Source organism: Miniopterus natalensis, chromosome 12, assembly GCF_054644295.1.
Source record: "Miniopterus natalensis isolate mMinNat1 chromosome 12, mMinNat1.hap1, whole genome shotgun sequence".
Classification (NCBI taxonomy): domain Eukaryota; kingdom Metazoa; phylum Chordata; class Mammalia; order Chiroptera; family Miniopteridae; genus Miniopterus; species Miniopterus natalensis.
Window position 1 is genome coordinate 14197511 of NC_142092.1, and position 19586 is coordinate 14217096.

General features: G+C 34.5%; 1 protein-coding gene across 4 annotated transcripts in view; it reads right to left on the reverse strand.

Annotated features, from left to right (window-relative positions):
* The window catches only part of IFT74 (intraflagellar transport 74), a 74511-nt gene that overhangs the window by 29431 nt on the left and 25494 nt on the right, over positions 1–19586 (reverse strand). For 2 of the 4 annotated variants that reach the window (XM_016220496.2, XM_016220493.2), the window contains 5 exons: positions 15664–15802; positions 13653–13715; positions 9377–9520; positions 7903–7943; positions 5610–5689 (listed from right to left, as the gene is read on the reverse strand). In XM_016220496.2, the coding sequence (XP_016075982.2) occupies positions 5610–5689; positions 7903–7943; positions 9377–9520; positions 13653–13715; positions 15664–15802 (467 nt within the window). The remainder of the gene's footprint in view (positions 1–5609; positions 5690–7902; positions 7944–9376; positions 9521–13652; positions 13716–15663; positions 15803–19586) is intronic. The other 2 variants (XM_016220498.2, XM_016220497.2) reach the window with 1 other exon arrangement.

The window sequence follows — 19586 nt, forward strand, 5'->3', positions numbered from 1 at the left end:
GAAGCATATACATCCTCATATGGAAGAATGTACATTATATATAACTAAATGAAAAACTTAAGCTTAGAAGAACTATATAGTATTATATATATTTTTAAAATATATGCTTACAGATGTATAGAAAAAAGTCTAAAAGGCTAAACATTAAACTATAAAAAATGATTACCTCTGAAGACTGGAATGAGTTTGAGAAGAGATAACTTTTTACTTTGTATACTTTTGTACTGCTTAAATTTTTCACATTAAGTATATACCAGATTCATATATAAAAAGTACAGAATTAAAAAAAAATTAATTGGAGTCTTTCACAATCAATTAAAGAAAAGTTTTTAAAAAGCAGGAAGGGGTAACCTCCTACACGCTGAGGCTAATTGCACAGTTAATGAAAGCACATGAAAATATTCATTTGAGGCAACACCCCTACACACAAACACACACATACAAAATAAAGTACATTCAAGGTGATTACAACTCTTTAAGAAATTCTGGGTAAATGAAGTTTATAACCAGTAATTTCCTGATAAAGATGGCAGGCTGAACATGCACATCTATTAATCCCACTTCCTCCCTTCCGCCAAGCTCCACTAAAACTATAGAATAAAGAACTTTTAAAGGTAAAACTCCCAGCAATGAGGAAAATAGAAGAGGAAACAACAGTAATACATTTTGGAAGCTGGAAGCAGATGGACAAATGGTAGAAAGCCTAAATACAAGCCAGCACTGGGTAAAGCTGAGACCCAACCCACTTTCAGAAGGCTAAGGGAACTCTGCAGAAGACCGAGCACTTGTTTGTGCTCCGGTTCCATAAAAGATTTTGTCATGCTGTAAAATAACAACACTGTTCTTTATAGAATTTAAGTGAAGGGTAAGCAAGGGCCTGATTTCAGTGGACCAAGAAACATTTACTGTGAGGGACCTTCAACAGGAGATATATAAACACTCAACTATTAACTTGTGCTGCGAATAAAAACTTTCTTAGTCAACAGTTACCTTATCAAAAACAAATCACTCAGCTATGTGTTATAAGTAAGTCCTGAGGTAAAAGGGTTTGTATTTAAAATGATACCATGTGTTGAGTGAGAATATAGACTACCACTATCTATTTTCTGTTGTCTTCTTTACCCAGAGCAACGATGCTTTTTCCACTACTTTACCTTTCTCATAGAGATGCAACATTTTCAAAAGCAACAATTAAACAAATATTCAATAGTTAGCACTTCCTCTGAGAAAGGAGAAATCAGGATGGGTTTGGGCTTTTCTGAAAAGTAGCACAGAACCTGTCAATAATGCTGTGCTTTAATAATCATGCAGTTTGTAGCCACAATGACACCTAACAACTTTCAACAGAGCCATTTCTCATTGCTTCTACTTAACAAAAATAGTAACAACAATTCCTTCCTCAATAAATATAGAATAGTATACACATTTAAACCTAAATATATTTAGAAACCATATAACAAAATTACCTGATCCATCAATTTAAAAAAACACCTACATGGGTGAAGTCTAGTAAAGACATAATGATAAAATTAAATCCCCTAGCAATTAAAAAAAAGTAATTATACCTTATTCTAATGAACATTTTCTATTATGAAAGTATTTTATTTTTTTAAATCACTTACAAAGACTAAGTAAAGATTTGAGAGCAAAGAAGTTCATCTAGAATTGGTCAAAAGTCTAAGTGTATTGTGACTTTTTTTTTTTCCTGTTTTATTCCATATTGTCAGAAACTGATAACTCAGCATCAATGAAGATTTTCATAGCGTAGTCAAATAACTGTTAACTGATTTTAGTTAACTTTAAGACATAACTATTCAATGTAACTTTTGAAAATCATAACCTTAAAAACTTATTAAAGTGAATAAATGTAATGCACTTGAGGAAGTTGCTGGATTACAAGGCCACCATTAATACTCAGCAGAGAACGTAACTGTACCTTACTCAGTATCTAAGGATGCCTTTGAATTTAGAATGAATTATGCAAACCTTTTTGTTGTTGTTGTTAATCCTCACCTGAGGATATTTTTTCCATTGATTTTTAGAAAGAGAGGGAGGGAGGGATATTGGGAGGAAAGAAGAGAGAGAAATCATGGATGTGAAAGAGACACATTGATTGGTTACCTTCCGAATACTCCCCTGACTGGGGACTGGGGATCAAAACTGCAACCCAGGTACAAGCCCTTGACCAGGAATCGAACCTGAGACCCTTCAGTCCAAGGGAGTACACTCTAACCACTGAGCAACACTGGCCAGGGCTATGCAAACTGTTTTAAACTTTATTCAAAAACTAAATGGTTGAGCCAGGCCCAGCAACGGCTCAGCAGTTAAGTATCGACCTAGGATCCAGGAGATCGTGGGCTCAATCCCCCATCAGAGGTGTGCAGCAGGCAGCCAATCAATGGTGACTCTCTCATCACTGCTGTTTCTATCTCTCTCTCTCCCTCTCCCTTCCTCTCCCTGAATCAATAAAGATATATTTTAAAAAAGAGAAAACTAAAAGATTGAAGCAACTACTAACAAGGTCAGACATGTATAAACATCATTTATGGTTTCATGCTACTTTAATCAGAACCCCTACTACAAGGCAAAAGGTGACCCAGTTGGATTATACACAGGTACCATAAATGGAAGAAGCCAGATGGTATCTAAGAAATTAATAAAGAGGGCCGGGGGGAATAAAGCCAGAGGCAGAGATAAATATGGACCAGAAAGTCAAAATAATTGATTATCCTCTACATCTTAAGAAATGGATTACCCAGAATTTTGAGTCAAGGTTACTGAGAAAACAGATGCAGATAAGAACTCACCAATTTACTGGAAATCATCAGTCCAAGGTAGGAATTATCTTAAAAGTGATAAAACCTTTCCTAATTAATCAAACTCTCTCTGGATAAGAGTGCATAAGTACATCTGAAGAACCAGAGGGCCCAAAAAAGTGACTAGGGCCCAAAAAATCGGCTAGCGCCCAACTTTTACTTTAGTTTATTCTACAATTCTTTCCCTTCTAAAATATATGACTGTTTAGTTCTACAAACTTTTATTCTACAACATTTATTGAGTGTTTATTTTCCCAGACATTTGTTGGTGAAGGAGTTTACTAAAGTGAATAAGACATAGTCCTTAAGAAATTATAGCATAAAGGGAAAGACAAGTACCTAAGTAGGCAGTGTTAACATAATGTGGTCAGTGCAGTGATACTTACGCACAACGTTTCCTGACACCAGCGGTCACTCACTTAGCCCAGACCAGAAACATGTTAGGGACAGAAGTTAGGGTTATTATGCTCAATAAAAAGATACCCAAGCTAGATTTTAAAGGATAAGAAAACAGTAAGGTAAATAACAGGGAAAGCACATTCGAGACAAGGGAACAAATAGGAGCAATGGACTGAGCAGGAAACAGTTTGATATATGGTAAAGGGGGTGAGGTGTGGGGTACCACAAGTAGATTATATTAAAATGTAAGGACAGAGATGATGAGGGGTGGGAGGGGAGGCTAACGATGTAAAGACCAGAATGGAACTAGAATGCCCTGCAAAAATTCTTAAACTTTATCCTGAAGGTCAAGGGGACCCACTGTCAAGAAGAATGACACAGAATCACATTTTACATTTACAATACTGTGGTGGATGAATCTGAGAGGGGCAAGACTGGAGGTGGGGAAACCAGTTAGGAGGCTACTGCAGGCAAGAAATAATGAGGTCCTGAACTAACAAGCAACCTTTTAACAAAATCCCCTTTGCTGTCGTACCAGTATTCCAGGATGATCACAGTATAGCAGAAGAATAAAAAACTGATGGAACGATATATATGTATATAGGTATGTATGTATGTATATGTATACACACATATATATGCATAATATTTATATATCAGGTATTTTTATATATTCTTATATAGAAATGCTTTCTGCTATTACATTACATATTATCTTTTCCTACACTAATCAAAAAGGACAAAGAAAGTTACAAAACTAAAAGGAAAATGGAAGTTAAAATTAAAAGCACTCTAGTTACCTTAGAACTAGCAATTAATAATTAATTGTTACCCCTAAAATGAGTTATTTTACTAAAAAATAAATGTTGCTAGAAATTAAAATTAATAAAGAGGAAAATTACTTAAAATGTATCCTATAAAGTATCTGAAACCAACAACATTACCAGATTTCCCAGAATAAGATATTAATAAAGAAAATCTAGAATACTAAATCTACATAAATTAATAGCAATAAAATAACGTAATAAAGCAAATAACATAATTTTAGTCTTAACAACTTATTGTGAGGCTCCCTTGCCATGTATACCATTTAATATTCATAAACCTTAGTTTGATAGGACCATATTCATTTTGCAGATGAGAAAATGAAATCCCAGTAAGTTTACTTACTCAATAACTGGGCTTTAAAGTTTGTCTGCCTTTAGAGATGCCTTATTTAAAGGCACTAGCCATATATAAATAAAACTATGTAAGCATTTCGTAAGAATATTTTTGTTTCACAAATGCAGAACTTCATATCAGAAAGCCAGGATTATGTTTGGGCAATACAATGAAAACTTTTGGGTCAAAGAGAACTTGGTTTAAATATAGATTTTACCCCTTACTAGCTGTGGGAATTTGAGTAACTTCTCTGAGCTTCAACAAGTATAAAAGGGGTTACAAGGCTTCAAAAGGTTCTTGCCAAGATCAGGTAAGTAATCAATCAATAGTAGCTAGTTCTATTATTCACAAATCAAAAAAAAGTACAAATACATGAATATACTGCACTTAAAACTGAAGTAAAAAAAATTAGGGTTAGAATATCCTTTTTCCCTGCTAGGAATGTTTCTTTAGCCATAATAGGTGTACATATCTATGCACATTGTTTACAACATGATAGCCTAACTAACAAAAGTATATAGTCAATTCTTGACAATCCAAGAGCATACTAACTGGTTTGCAATTAATCTACAATTAAAGTGCCATGAGAAACCCACCTTTCTCTCCCTTACTAGAGAGAAACTGGTTAAGAAACTATAGTATACAACCTCTTCCCCTGACTACACTGTAGCTCCCAAATCCCCACCACAGCATATCTACATGTTCGGACCCCAGGCTTCCCCAAATGTCCTGGTTCCTGCCTTGGCTCTTCAAATCCCACTACTAGAAAAAGAAGAGGGTCAGAAAAATCAGTATTTGCTACCTCAGTACTGGGTCCCCTAGAAAATTCTTTCTGAATTATCTGTGACTTGATCTTCACTCCCCCCTAATTCTACCAGTTAACCCAGTTAATTAATAATTGACTATATTGAGAAAACATAACTTAGGAACCTGTAACAACTTGAAATCGTTTTACTTCATTTTCCTTGCTTTGCCAAGGAAAATAAATTCTTATCATTACATAATCATTTTAAGTTATTTCAAGCTTTTAGTCGGCTTAAATAATTTAATATTAATTACAATATTTAGTATCACAGCTTAGTATTTTAGTAAAGTTAGTGATGTCATAATTAAATAATAAATCCCAGGTAGTCCCTGAGGCCCAGATTAACACTGTATTAATACTGCTATGCAGCTGTACATTATAAAAATACCAGAAAATATACATTATAAAAATATACATTATAAAATTACCTTGGTGTTCTTCTAAATCCATGTCAAGTTGTCTAATTTCCTCATGAAAGTGATTTATTTTTTCTTTTATATCTGTTAACCTATTGAAAATATTATTTAATGAATTTATGACGGATGATATAGGTAATCAATGAAAACACTTAATGATGATGTTATAAAATCTTAAGCCTTTTCTAAGGTGCATAAACAATATCTAGAAATAATGCCCTATTCTGAGGATAATACTACAAATTAAGAAAGAAGCATTTTTTTCTAGATCTTTTTTCATGATTCACATTTGGACTACAAGTATATCCTGAAAATGTTAGGTTGCCTGACTTCAAGAGCACACTCTTGCCCAGATTTCTTTGAGCTTGACTTAAAACATTAAGGAAGTGAAATATCTTTACTTTCTTTTTGTAGGTTTGTGTAAACTGAACTAAATTGGCAAATTAATCTCAAACATTAAAAAATAAGAGAAAATTTGTCAATGATAGAAGATTATGTGGGTTAAAATTCTAGCAAAAGGCAGTTGTACTTATTATAAAGCTACAGTAATCATAACAGTGTGGTTCTGAAATAAGGATATATATATACATATACACACACACACACATATATATATAGCAATAGAATAGAATTGTGAGTCCAGAAACAAGACCTTGTATCTATATATAACTGATTTTTAACAAAGGTGCAAGACAATTAAATGGGAAAAGAAGATTAAATAATATTTGTTAAAACAATATTTTAATAACTGGTGCTGGGACAACTGGACATGCACAACCAAAGAATAAACTGGACTCCTACCTTACACCATATACAAAGGTTAACTCAAAATGGATCATACATCTAAATGTAAGAGCTAAATTATAAGACTCTAAAACATAAGCATACATTCTCTGTGACTTTGGATTAGGCACTGGTTTCTCAGATATGACATCAAAGCACAAGCAACAAAAGAAAAAATAAATAAAAGTTTTGTGCTTCAAAGGAGATCATAAAGAAAGTGAAAAGACGCCCAGCCAGAGTGGCTCAGTAGGTTGAGTGTCATCCTCTGCACCAAAGGGTTGCCAGTTTGATTCCCGTTCAGGGCCCATACCTGGGTTGTGGGTTCAATTCCCTGTTGGGGCATGTAAGGAAGGCAATCGGTCAATGTTTCTCTCTCACACTGATGTTTCTCTCTCTTTTCCTCTCTCCCTCCCTCTTCCTTTCTCTAAGTATGTCCTCAGGTGAGGATTAAAAAGAAAAAAAAAACAGACAAGAAAAAAAGAGAAAGTGAAAAGACCATCCACAGATTGGGACAAAAATTTTGCAAATCATTTATCATTAAAAGATTTGTATCTAGAATAAATAAAGAACCATTACAATTCAGTAAAGATAAATAAGCCAACTTAAAAATGGGCAAAGAATCTGAACAGACATTTCTCCAAAGAAAATATAAATATGGCCAATAAGTACAGGAAAAGCTCTACATCATCAATCATCTGGAAAACGCAAATTAAAACCATAATGAGATACCACTTCAAACCCACTAGGATGACTATAATAAAAAAAGAGATGAAAAGTGTGGATAAGGACATAGAGAAACTGGAATCCTAATACACTGCTGGTAGAAGTGTAAAATTGTTCAGTCTGGCAGTTCCTCAAAAAATTAAATATAGAGTTACTATATGAGCCATCAATCCCAGTCCTAGGTATATACCCAAGAGAGGTGAAAACATACGTCCACACAAAAAGTTGTACATGAATTCCATACCAGCATGATCACTGCCAAAAAATAAACAATTTAAATGTCTATCAATGAATGAATAGAAATATGGTATATCCACATAACGGAATATTTGTCAATAAAAAGAAATATTGATACATGCTACAACACAGATGAACCCTGAAAACATTACACTAAGTGAAAGAAGCAGCCACACTGGACCACATATTATATGATTCCATTTATATAAAATGTCCAGAATAGGTCAATCTACAGACATGAATGGTTCTCTAGGGCTGGGATGGGGGGATGAGAGGGGGGATGGATAAGGGGTGTGGGGCATAATTAAAGCGACTAAACAGTTCTAAAACTGACTGAAGTGATGCTTGCATAACTGTGAATATACTATAAACCTCTGAATTGTACACTTTAAATATATGAATTGTATGAAATGGGGTTAAAGCTGAAAATAAGACTGAAAGTTGTGCCAATATTATCAATGTGAACCACACAAAAATTACTGTAGCAATATGCACCTCTTGTACATTTAGAATTTAAAAGATGAGAAAGAGATGCAAAATGTCCTAGTATAAATGTACTTACTGTCGCTCCATACTGGCTATTTCCTGATTATCTTCTTTAACCTATAAAGGCATAAGAAGAAAATAGTATTGAAAGAAATACTCATTGTTAGGCTATCTTAAAAAGAATATCCTTCTAAGGTATGTTGTACTAAAATGTCAAATCTTGTCTCTTTCTTGAAACTCAGTTAAAAGGAACATCATTAAGGAACTATTCACTAATTTTTATTTCTTCCTGAAAGGAAGGGTGGTGACATATTTTCATACTAATCCACATGGCGCCTTAAGGTTAACTGGATCAGTTTACATAGACATCTAGGATATGAACCCCAATACACAAGGTAGGGTTGACAGATTTAGCAATCCCACTGCATTTGGAATTCAGATAAATAAATTTTATGGTATATACATATCATGCAATATGAAATAAACTTATCTATATATATGTATACATATATATACATATATTTATTATAAAAGATTATTCTTTGCTTATCTGAAATTCAAATTTATTGTATTTTACCTGGTAATCCTGTCCCAAGACCACTCTTCCCTTGTCTCCAATGATCTCTTTCCAAGGACCTTCAGAGATTCTAGATTTTAAAACCTTTCTATAATGATTCTAATACTTAAATAGCTCCTGAGTTGATCCCTAAGGTTCTTCCAAACCCACTGGGTTCAATCTAAGATCACAAAGGAGTCCCATTTGTAGGCTCCTGAAGAGTTGTTTCCAAGTATATATGCAGTTCTCCTAAGGGCCCTATAGTTAGGGTATCTCATGATAAACAAATCGGCCTTGGAGTAGCAAGAAAGCTAGTGAATACACATGACATATTGTGATTTCATAGGAGAATTTATTTATTTATTTATTTACTTTTTAATCCTCACCTGAGGAAATGCCGAGAGAGAGAGAGAGAGAGAGAGAGAGAGAGAGGGAGGGAGGGAGGGAAACATCAATGTGAAAAACATCGATTGGTTGCCTCCTGTACGTGCCCCACTTGGAGATGGAACCTGTAACCTTTCCGTGCACAGGACAATGCTCAACTGACTAAGCCACTCAGGCCAGGTGGATTTCATAGGAGATTTCAATTCCATTCACAAAATTCTTTAGCTGTGGGGCACTTCATTTTCTAAGTACAAAGCCCAAAACAAATAATGGAACAGATATTTAATAAGATTATTTAATTATTTACTAACTAATAAAGAAGAGGTTTAAGTTTTCCTCACAGAGTCCAAAATATACCCCCCCCCCAAAAAATGCCCAAAATATGCATGAAAACCATATAAAACTAGGGTTTAACTCAAAAAAACGTTTATGTAAGAAATGATTTTTACTAGATTTTCTTGGTCAAGTAGTTCATATTGATTTAGGTGAAGCTCACTTTTCACTGTTTTTTAAAGACAAGAAACTTACTGTTCCCTTCATATGGCTTAAATAAAATAAACACATTTATCAAATCCTGACATATTAAAATAAGTATGTTTATTTTTCTTACCTGCTTAAGTAATCTCTCTCTCTCTTCCATTGGGGATCCCAAGCTTTTGTCTTCAGCAACCATTTGATCTCGATGGGACTCTAACTCATAAAGTTTTTCATGCAGCAATACAGCCTCCTGTTTTACCTGGAAGTGTGCTATTTCCTGAAGGGAGCAAAATAAGGAAAATTTATTATTTCATCAAAAACTATTTCAAATAGGTTTCAGTTCAATAAGGACAAATTTAAACCACTAGCATCTTTAAATAGAGATAAACTATCTGGAGTACTCAACGCACATTTCTAAACTGGAAGAATAAAAATAAATCCGTGCATACTTTCATAAGCTATTTTCAGTCTAAGATTCACAAGATGGTAGACTTCTTTTCTTTTTTTTTTTTCAAAAATATATCTTTATTGATTTCAGGGAGAGGAAAGGAGAGGGAGAGAGAGAGAGAAACATCAATGATGAGAGAGTCATTGATAAGCTGCAGCCCGCAACCCGGGCATGTGCCCTGACCGGGAATCGAACCCTGATCGCCTGGATCCTAGGTCGACGCTTAACCACTGAGCCACACCCGGCCGGGTGACTTCTTTTATTTTCTAAATCTAAGACCTGAAAAGAGAAAAAGACATCTCTACCGATGGGAAGATAATAAAGAAAATGTCACAATGTATGTACAACTTGACCACAATATTCAATTCAAAGAACAAAGAGAACTGATCTCTAGATGAAAGAGACTGCCCCCTGAATAGGTCATATATATACTTTCTCACAATGTTATGGGTTTAATTGTATCTCCCTAAAAGATATACTGAAGTCCTAATCTCCAGTAACTGCGAATGTGACCTAATTTAGAAATGAGGTTTTTGCAGATTTAGTCAAGTTAAAATAAGGTCATTAGGGTGGACCTTAATCCAGTATGAGATTTGTGTCCTTATAAGAGACAGGAGCTAAAGACAGACACACATAAGGAGAATACCATGTGATGGCACAGGCACAGATTGAAGTAATGCAGCTACAAGTCAAGGAAAGAATGCCAAGGACTGATGGCCACCATCATACGCTGGTAAGGAAGGATTCTACCCGGCACCTCAGAGGGAGCATGGTTCTGCTGAATCCTCGATATTAAGACTTCTAGCCCCGAGAACTGTGAGAAAATTTGTTGTTTTTAAGCCACCCTGTAGCACTAAGAAACTAATACACACAAGTAGTATAGTTTTACTGTCACAAAGAAAAAAGGGATGTGATAATTTTATTAGATGACCAACATAGCCAAGGATGTTGTTGTTGGTGGTGGTGGTGGCGGTGTGGTGGTAGTGGTCCTGGTGGTGGTGATAATGCTAATGATGATGATGAAGAAGAAAACAACACCTGAAGCTGTTATTTACTGAGTACTTGTCTGTGCCAGGAACTGTACTCCATACTCTTTATACACTATCTCTAATACTCAAAGCAACTCTATAAGATAGCACTATTATCTCTGTTTTACAGATAAGGAAACTGAGGATTTGAAGTATAGATAATTTTTCTAAGTTAACAAAAAGTTAATGATATCTGAAACCAGGCCCCATATCATGAACAAGATCAAATTTTTAAGAGGGAAGATCTCCTTTTTGAAAGCAGAAGAGAAGGAATCTTAAAAAAAGGACAAAGTGAATGCTGAAAAGTTCACAGGCAAAGGGCTATATACAAAAATCAGTAACGGATTAGCTTTGGGTGAAAGGCATGACAGAAAATACAGACAAGCTCGCCCAGTAGTTAGAGCGCCGGTCTGCACACGGAAGGGTCAAGGGCTTGATTCCAGTCAAGGGCATGTACCTGGGTTGCCAGGTTCGATCCCCAGCCCCAGTTCAGGGCACATGCAGGAGGCAACCAATTGATGTGTCTCTCACATCGATGTTTTTTTCTTTTCCCTCCCTCCCCGCCTTCCACCCATATTCGCCAGTGAGGGCTAATAACAAAAAAAAATACAGATAAAATAAATGCAGATATTTTGAGGTATCCCTTTTCATATCTTCCTCTTGCTTTTGCATAACCATCCTACAGATTTGTTCAAATTGCATCTCCATAAAACTGTTCCTGAAGACTCAAGCTCATGTTGAACCTTCACCTGATTTTTCATACCCCTGTGAACTGAATTAATAATACTTAGCATACTAGTGAACACACAGTAGATAGTCAAATACTAGTTGATTGATATATGACATAATGTTTTCCTGAAGAACAAGTTAAAAATGACAAGCAATATGGCAAAAGTTAAATAGAATTAGTGACTTAAATTTTCTTGGTTTGAGAATAATGTAAATTTTTTAAAATTCATGTTATTTTAGGCACATATGTACTGACATCAAAAAAGAGTGGCTCAGCGGTTGAGTACTGGCCTATGATCTAGGGCATTGAGGTTTGATTCCGGGTCAGGGCACTAGCCCAGATTTCTGGTTCGATCCCCAGCAGGGGGCGTGCAGGAGGCAGCCGATCAGTGAATCATTATTGATGTTTCTCTCTCTCTCTCCTTCTCCCTTCCTCTCTCTGAAATCAATAAAAATATATTTTAAAAAACCCACGAGTGGCATCAATACAAACACTAAATCTAAGGTTATAGATTACACCTTTTTCTCTCTCCCACATGTGTTAAAACAAAGAAAAAAAACCAGTAAGAAATTCTGCAAGCTGGCTGTGTTATACTAAATGTCCTTATTCCTTGAAGCATATTTATATTAGTATAGAGAGCCAAGAAAATAAAATTTATGTGTAACATATGGGCAAAAAATGATTACAAAATACTCATAATTCTTTCTTTTGCAAGCTAGGTGACAAAAATCATGTCAATGTACAATTATGACTAATTTTATCATCACTGCATCTACCTGACTCCTTAGGAAATCAGGAAAGGCAGGCAAAGTTTGATGTACAGTCAGCATATTGAAGTGCAAAGAACATGAAGAGGTAGTTCACAGAAAAAGGAATACACTAACCAACAAACACATAAAGAGATAACTCAACTTCATGCATAAATAAATGAAAATTGAAACAAAATAGTAATTTTCACCTATTAAACTAGCAAAAATGGAAAAGATGAGTAATGTTGCTGTTAGTGAATGCAGGCAAAAATAGGCGCTCTCATATGTTGGGTCTAGCAGAAAATGCAACAACTTTTTTGGAAGGCAATATAACATTTTAAGTGGGTAATTTTTGACACATTGCAAAGAATTTATCTTAAGATATACTCATAGCTCTAGCCAGCTTTGCTCAGTGGTTATAGCGTCAGCCCCCAAGGACTGAAGGGTCCCGGGTTCGATTCCACCCAAGGGCATGTACCTTGGTTGCAGGCTCAATTCCCCGGCCCTGCTTCAGGGCAAGTGTGGGAGGCAACCAATCGATGTGTCTCTCTCACATCAATGTTGTTCTCTCTCTCTCTCTTCCATGCTCTCTGAAAAGCAATGGAAAAAGTATCCTAGGGTTAGGATTAAAAAAAAAAAAAAGATATACTCATATAACATTGCATAAAGTGTATGCTTTCACTGTAGCATTATTTATCATCCCCCCAAACTACAAACAACCTATTCATTACAAGGCTGTATATGTAATACATGTAGTGATTTAAAAATAATGAAGGAGCTTTATAAGAGCTGATGTGAACAGGCATTTAAGAGAGAATGTTAGGTGGGGGGAAAAAAGCTGCAGATAGCATACTAAGTATGAATCCACTTAAGGTTTTCCACAACAATAAAACCAAGTTAGGATTACAGGGTTATTGTGAAGATTCAACGACAATGCTGGTGGTATATGTAAAGAAATGAAAAAAAGTCCATAGTAATTACTCAATAAATTTAAGAGTAGTTCTGTCTGGAAAGAGGGCAAAAAATTATGCATTTTTATTTTCATCCTATTCAAAATTTTCTTTACCATAAACATGTTTTGTGGGTTAAAATTGCTTTAAATAAACAAATAAGAAAATGAATGTAAGCTTTTACATCTTTAATAATAAAGTGATCTCTCATCCTCTTGGTTTGTTTTTAGTCTCTTGTTCATATGCCCTTAAATCACCACTAGATTTTATGTGCCCCAAAAGACTGAATGACTTGTTTTGTACACAGCAGGTACTCAATAATTGAATCTAATTTCTTACCAAGTTAAGATATTTATGGTCCTGAATGGGAAAAAAAATTATTATGCTCCCGTAAGTAAACTGTTAAATAAATATGTGCTCCGATTGAGTTCCATTAATATAGTTAGCTGAATTATCTTTTGTAGCTGAGTAATATAAGAACCTTTATTTGATTTTTATACTTACAGCTTCCAGATTCTCTTTTTTCATGTTCAGTGAATCTAATTGCTGCTGAAGTGTATCTAATTCCTAAAAAGAAGGGGGAAAAGCAAATACATATGCCAGTTACATTAAGAATAAATTCGGCCCTTGCTGGTGTGGCTCAGTTGGTTGGAGTGTCAATTACCAGTCAGAGCACATACCCAGGTTGCAGTTCCATCCCTGATCAGGACGAGTACAGGAGGCAACTATCAATGTTTCTCTCTCTCTCTAAAAATCAATAAAATAAAAAAAAATTTTGTTTCTCAACATTGCAAATATGTGTGTGACGAAGTAAATTTTGTAAACATCTTCAACATGTATCTTGTGATTTGACTAGAATTTATTAGTATTCATTTCTATTTTTGCCAATTTCTTTCATTATTTCTTAAAACTTTGCCATGATCCACCTTTAAAAATACTTTATGCACTATCAGGGTGGCTCAGTTGGTTGGAGCACCATCCCATACACCAAAAGGTTGTGGCTTTGATTCCGGGTCAGGGCACATACCTAGGTCATGGGTTTGATCCCCAGTCTGGGCATATGGGAAGCAACCAATTGATGTTTCTCTCTCATATCAATGTTTCTCTCTGTCTCCCTCCCTTCCTTTCTCTAAAAAACTCAATGGACACACATCCTCGGGTGAGGATTAAAAAAAACAAAACATTTATAAGCTTGTCAAAGGTAGACAGTCTTTTCCATACTGAATCTTCCTATCACTATAATCACCAATTAAGTTTCAGAAGCCTTTGAACTTGTTATGTCATTGTTTAAAGTTATTATTTTTAATTTTGATTTTTAAAAACATGTTTCATATTTTTTGCCTAATTCCTTTTTAAAATTATTTTTAAAAATTTTATTTTATTGTAGTAAGAAGACTTAACATTTCCCTAATTTCTTTTTAAAGAAACAATAATTTCTACAGCAATTTATATGACTCACTCCTTTAAGGGATAAGACCCTTAAACTGATTATTACTCATTGAGAACCTCCATGTAGGATTAACTATATTTTGGCATTTCTGTAATACCCTTTCTTCAATGTTTCATTGTATCTTATAAATCCTGTCTAAAATAAAAGTTATATTAAACTGTCAGTGAAGGAACCTAATGAACAGAATAAAATGAAGAACAAAATGGAACCAGAATCACGGGTACATGGAACAGACTGGCGGATGTCAGAAGGGAGGGGTTGGGGGTGACTGGATAAAAAAGGTAAAGGGGTTAGCTAAAGAAAACTTATGCATAACCCATGGACATGGACAATAGTGTGGTGAAGGCCAAGGTAGGGGGAGGTGGAGAAGGTGGAGGTGGGTAAAGGGGGGAGGAATGGGAGACATCTGCAATAGTGTCAGCATTAAAAAATTTTAATTAAAAAAAAAAATTTGCTGTTTATTAGGCAGGAAGAAAAGGAAAGTAAATATTCATATGGCTCAGATATATGAGGCCTTTTAATGTAGTCATTAAAAGTTGATTAAGCCCTAGCTGGTTTTGCTCAGTGGTTGGAGCGTCGGCCCACAGACTGAAGGGTCCCGGGTTCAATTCTGGCCAAAGGGTATATACCTTGGTTGCAGGCTCCATCCCCGCCCTGGTCGGGGGGCATGTGTGGGAAGCAACCAATTGATGTCTCTCTCTCACATCAATGTTTCTCTCTCCCTCTCTCTCTCCCTTCCACTCTCTCTGAAAAGTAATATCCTCAGGTGAGGATTAAAAAAAAAGCTGATTATAAAACAAGTGTTTTCATATGTCTTGATGACATTCAAAAATGAAGGATGCACAGAACTGAACCATATAGTAAAAGCTAGGTTATCATGCAGCATAAGAAAATAAAGCTTCTTAGATCAGTGTTTCTCAAATTTAAATGTCCACACAAATCATCTGGGGACCTTGTTAAAATAAAGACTGAGCAATAAGTCTAGTCAAGCTCTCAGGGGATGCTGATGCTGCCCATAGCAGCAAGATTGCTATATGCCTGGCCCAAAGCAGTAATTAGTATTACCTGTAATAATTTCTCATTTGTGGTTTTCATTTCTATGTACTTGACTTGTTTTTCAGGAGACATATTTTTTATAATGTCATCTGCTGCTTGTTTTTCCTGTTCAATTTCTTCTTCTACACTTCTAATTTGTTTCTCCTTCCTGAAACCAAAAGTATGCAATATTCCTTACTATACTGAGCAGAAAAAACATCAATTAATTTTACTCAGGTCCTGGTCTCAATAAAATAGGGTACTTAAATTTATACAACCATAATTTATGATCTAAAACTCCTTATAAACATACAAAATAATTCGGTTTGACCTGTACAAAATTTGGCCCCCATCAGCACAGACTTACTTTATGTCTTTATCTCCTCTACCCCCAAATGCTTCTATTTCCTTACTCTCCATTTTACTTACTCTTATAAGAAAACACAAAAATTATCACAGAAAATCATTAAAGCCTTCAACATGAGGATGTATTTATAATTTTTGCTATCATACCTCAAGACAAATAAGATAGATTTTAGAATAGTTGTTTTCAAACATCTTTTAGCTACAGAATTCTTTGAGCAAATGAAATACTGTATAGAAGTTTACCAGGTAAATCATATAAAATAACATAGCTCTGACTGAACTGGGAGTAGGGAGGCCTATAGTGCAATTTGATTCTTAAAAATCATAGCTTTAGATTACTATGTTTTGCTTAATTCCCTTTTATCTACGGCATTAATTAAAACTGGTATTTCAAGAATTATCAACTGTATTTTAACAGTGCAAAATAATAATTTCCAGGAAAAAAAACCACAGAAACATTACAAGTACAATCATGTATTAGTAGTAGCAGTGAAATTAATTATAAACAATAATAATATTTATCATATAACCACAAGAAATACCAGTGATGTGCCAGTTATTACCCCATGCAAGGTCAATTATCAATAGGACAAAGAAAAATTCTGAAAAAATAAAATAAAAAGATGCTAGTTACCATGTAAATACTTCAAGTTCTACATATAAAAAGCTTTCTTGAAAATAAATTTTAGTCCCAATATCATAAATTTCTATTTTAAGTTTCAAAATGATTATTCTATTTCTTGCACATGTAGATACCAACTTCTACAGTTTTTATACTCACTAGCTAAGCCCTATAGACCCACATATCGGTGGCCCTCACACTCTTTACACACTAATACCCCATTAGAATAAGAGAATCTAAACTCAGAAATCAACCTATAAACATCATAATAATCAAATAAATGATGAACATAATGAAACAGACTACCTGGAATTTTGATTAATTTTTGTCTCACTCTAGGACAAGAAGTGATATCTTTACCTGGAACTTCAATTACTACAGTGTTTGATGTTATAAGTGTGTTTGCTGTTGCCACAATTTATATGGGTATTTGGGTTCATAGAATTTTCAAGCAAAAAAGATAATTTATTTCAATCTTTTGTTTCATAGATTAAGGATACTGAGGCCTAGAAGAGTTAATCTTTTGAAACTAACTCATTCCGAACTCCATGATTACTTGCCTCCAATAATGACTCTTAACCATGTGTGTTTTTTTTTGTCTGACATGTCTCAATGTAGTTAGATGAAAACTATGTTGTACAGTATTCCATTTTACAGAGAAGTTAACAGCACAGGGAAGGTAACTGATTATCTAGAGGCCACATAATGGTCAAGTGTCAAATGTTTTGATGTTATGAGCACATGGTTCCTGTTATAACTTGGCAGTAAATCTCCAATGATGGTGTCATAAAAATGAGTAAATAACAAAGTTGAAACTCAGTGGAGTATTAAACTTGATGGTATCTTTTCAACTTGTATCTTTCTAAAGACAAAATACCTTTCAGACTAAAACTTAAATGGCTTTAGCTATATAGCTTTCAAAGTATGCATTCTCAAAATTATGTACTTTAACTCACAAAGTAAATTTGTTAATATTTAAATTTATTAAGAGTAATTAAACACAAAGGTTACACAAACCACCTTACTTGTTATACTAAAGAAGTCAAAGATGACTTTAAGAAATTATTCCTCTAGTCAATCTTTTGCTAAGGAAGTCTAGTAGTGTATTTTTTTAATCACCTGCTCACTGGGTACAAAGGTTAAAATAAAGTGAAATGCAATCATATGACAGAGTTTTCTTTTTCATGGTGAAGAAACAGAATTGATTCGTTAGCACACCAGTCTCAGAGACAAAAAAAAGTAAAGGTAAGATCTTATATATTTACAGGTTTGGTGGTTGTTGCTAAATTTTTTTTAAAAGTCATATTTGTTTGTTAAGTCTGTACCAAAAACAATGCCTTTACTAAATGATGAAAGAGCAGAAAATATGATTACACTTTCACACACTCTAGAGATACTAACCTTAGACTGGCCAAAAAATATTTTCCAAATAAAGTTATAATGTAATAAAAAGTAATTATTTTTCTTTTTCAAAAAAGGTTTCATCTATCCAATCAAATTTATAACATCTTTTTATTTTCAAATATGTTAATCACAGAGCATTTTGAAGTGACATTAACTTAAAAACAAATTTGTAAAGCCCAAATTTCAAAATAAATTTCAAATTGAGAAAAAAATCCTATAGGGAGAAAAAGGTGATAACGGTCTTCTCTTTAGACCAGGGGTGGGGAACGTCCGGTCTGGAAATTATTTGGTCTGGACCTGCCAAGGCAACTGCAGGAGGGACTCAGAATTCAATAAATCTAGGAGCCTTTTTCATTGCTAATTTTTAAGTTGATAATTTTGTATGGCCCTCAAATGATATTATAAATATTCAAATGGCCCTTGGCAGAAAAAAGGTTCCCCACTGCTGCTTTAGATCAATTTTTAAAATGGGGTAAATCGATTCAACATTTTCTTCATAATCTACTGGGGCTAGCTATTCTACCAATCTGATTTCTTCAAGATAACCAATAATGCTAGCAAATGTTTCCTGTGTCTAGGGATTTATCTATTCAGTGTTGGGATGGTCAACATCCACCCCCTCTCTCAATCTTTCCCCTCAAAAGACATACAAATATACAAAAAGACCCATTGATCATGGGGCTCAACCAATGCACTTCATAGCTTTAGACCTAATGCTTTAGCACACTGGAGAAAATAATTACTAGTATCAAATAGGTGATAAAGATAATAAATACAAGAGGGTCCTATCTCTATTTCCACATAGGCTTCACAGTCCTGCCTGACCCTCATTACCTTCTTCAGCTACTTATATTCCACATCAACTCTTGACTTAAGTTAATTTTCTTTGTAGCCTATTTGCTTCCTTTAATGATCCCTATCCTTTTTACTTTGGAAAAAATAGCACTTCTCCCTTACCCACATCTGCACCCTACCAGAGTCATCATAGGAACATCACTACACCACTGAGAAATACTGAAATAAGACAATGAAGAGGCTGCACACATTCCTAGGGACCACTAAACATGGGTAAAATACCTTTTATATATGATTTAGGGATCCACTTTTGTGGGCAATGGTCTGGAATAAATGATAACGTGAACTAATTTCTGACTCTAAAAGGGATTCTATTATGATCTATATCCAAGTTGTAATATCTAGCAGGAATAGTGGATTTTTCTACCAAATTTGATTTAACTACAGAAAGGGAGAAAGTAGAAGGGGAATAAGCATAAACACATAAACAAACTGAAGGCAAAGAGTAGATTAACTAGAACAAACTAGTATCGAAATAACAAGTACCTCATTGCTAAATGAGGTAACAGAGTTTAGGAACATGAAATGAGTCTTGCTCATTCTGAGCAGTTTTCTACTTCCTGCTCTAGTAGAATAAACTTTTCCTTAAAAATTACAAGTAACTAAATTGCAACATATGCTGTGAAAAGGCTCAAAAGAAAAATAAGATTCAAATTTTAGAAAACCACTAAGGATGATACTAACAGGATATAATCATACCTTTCAA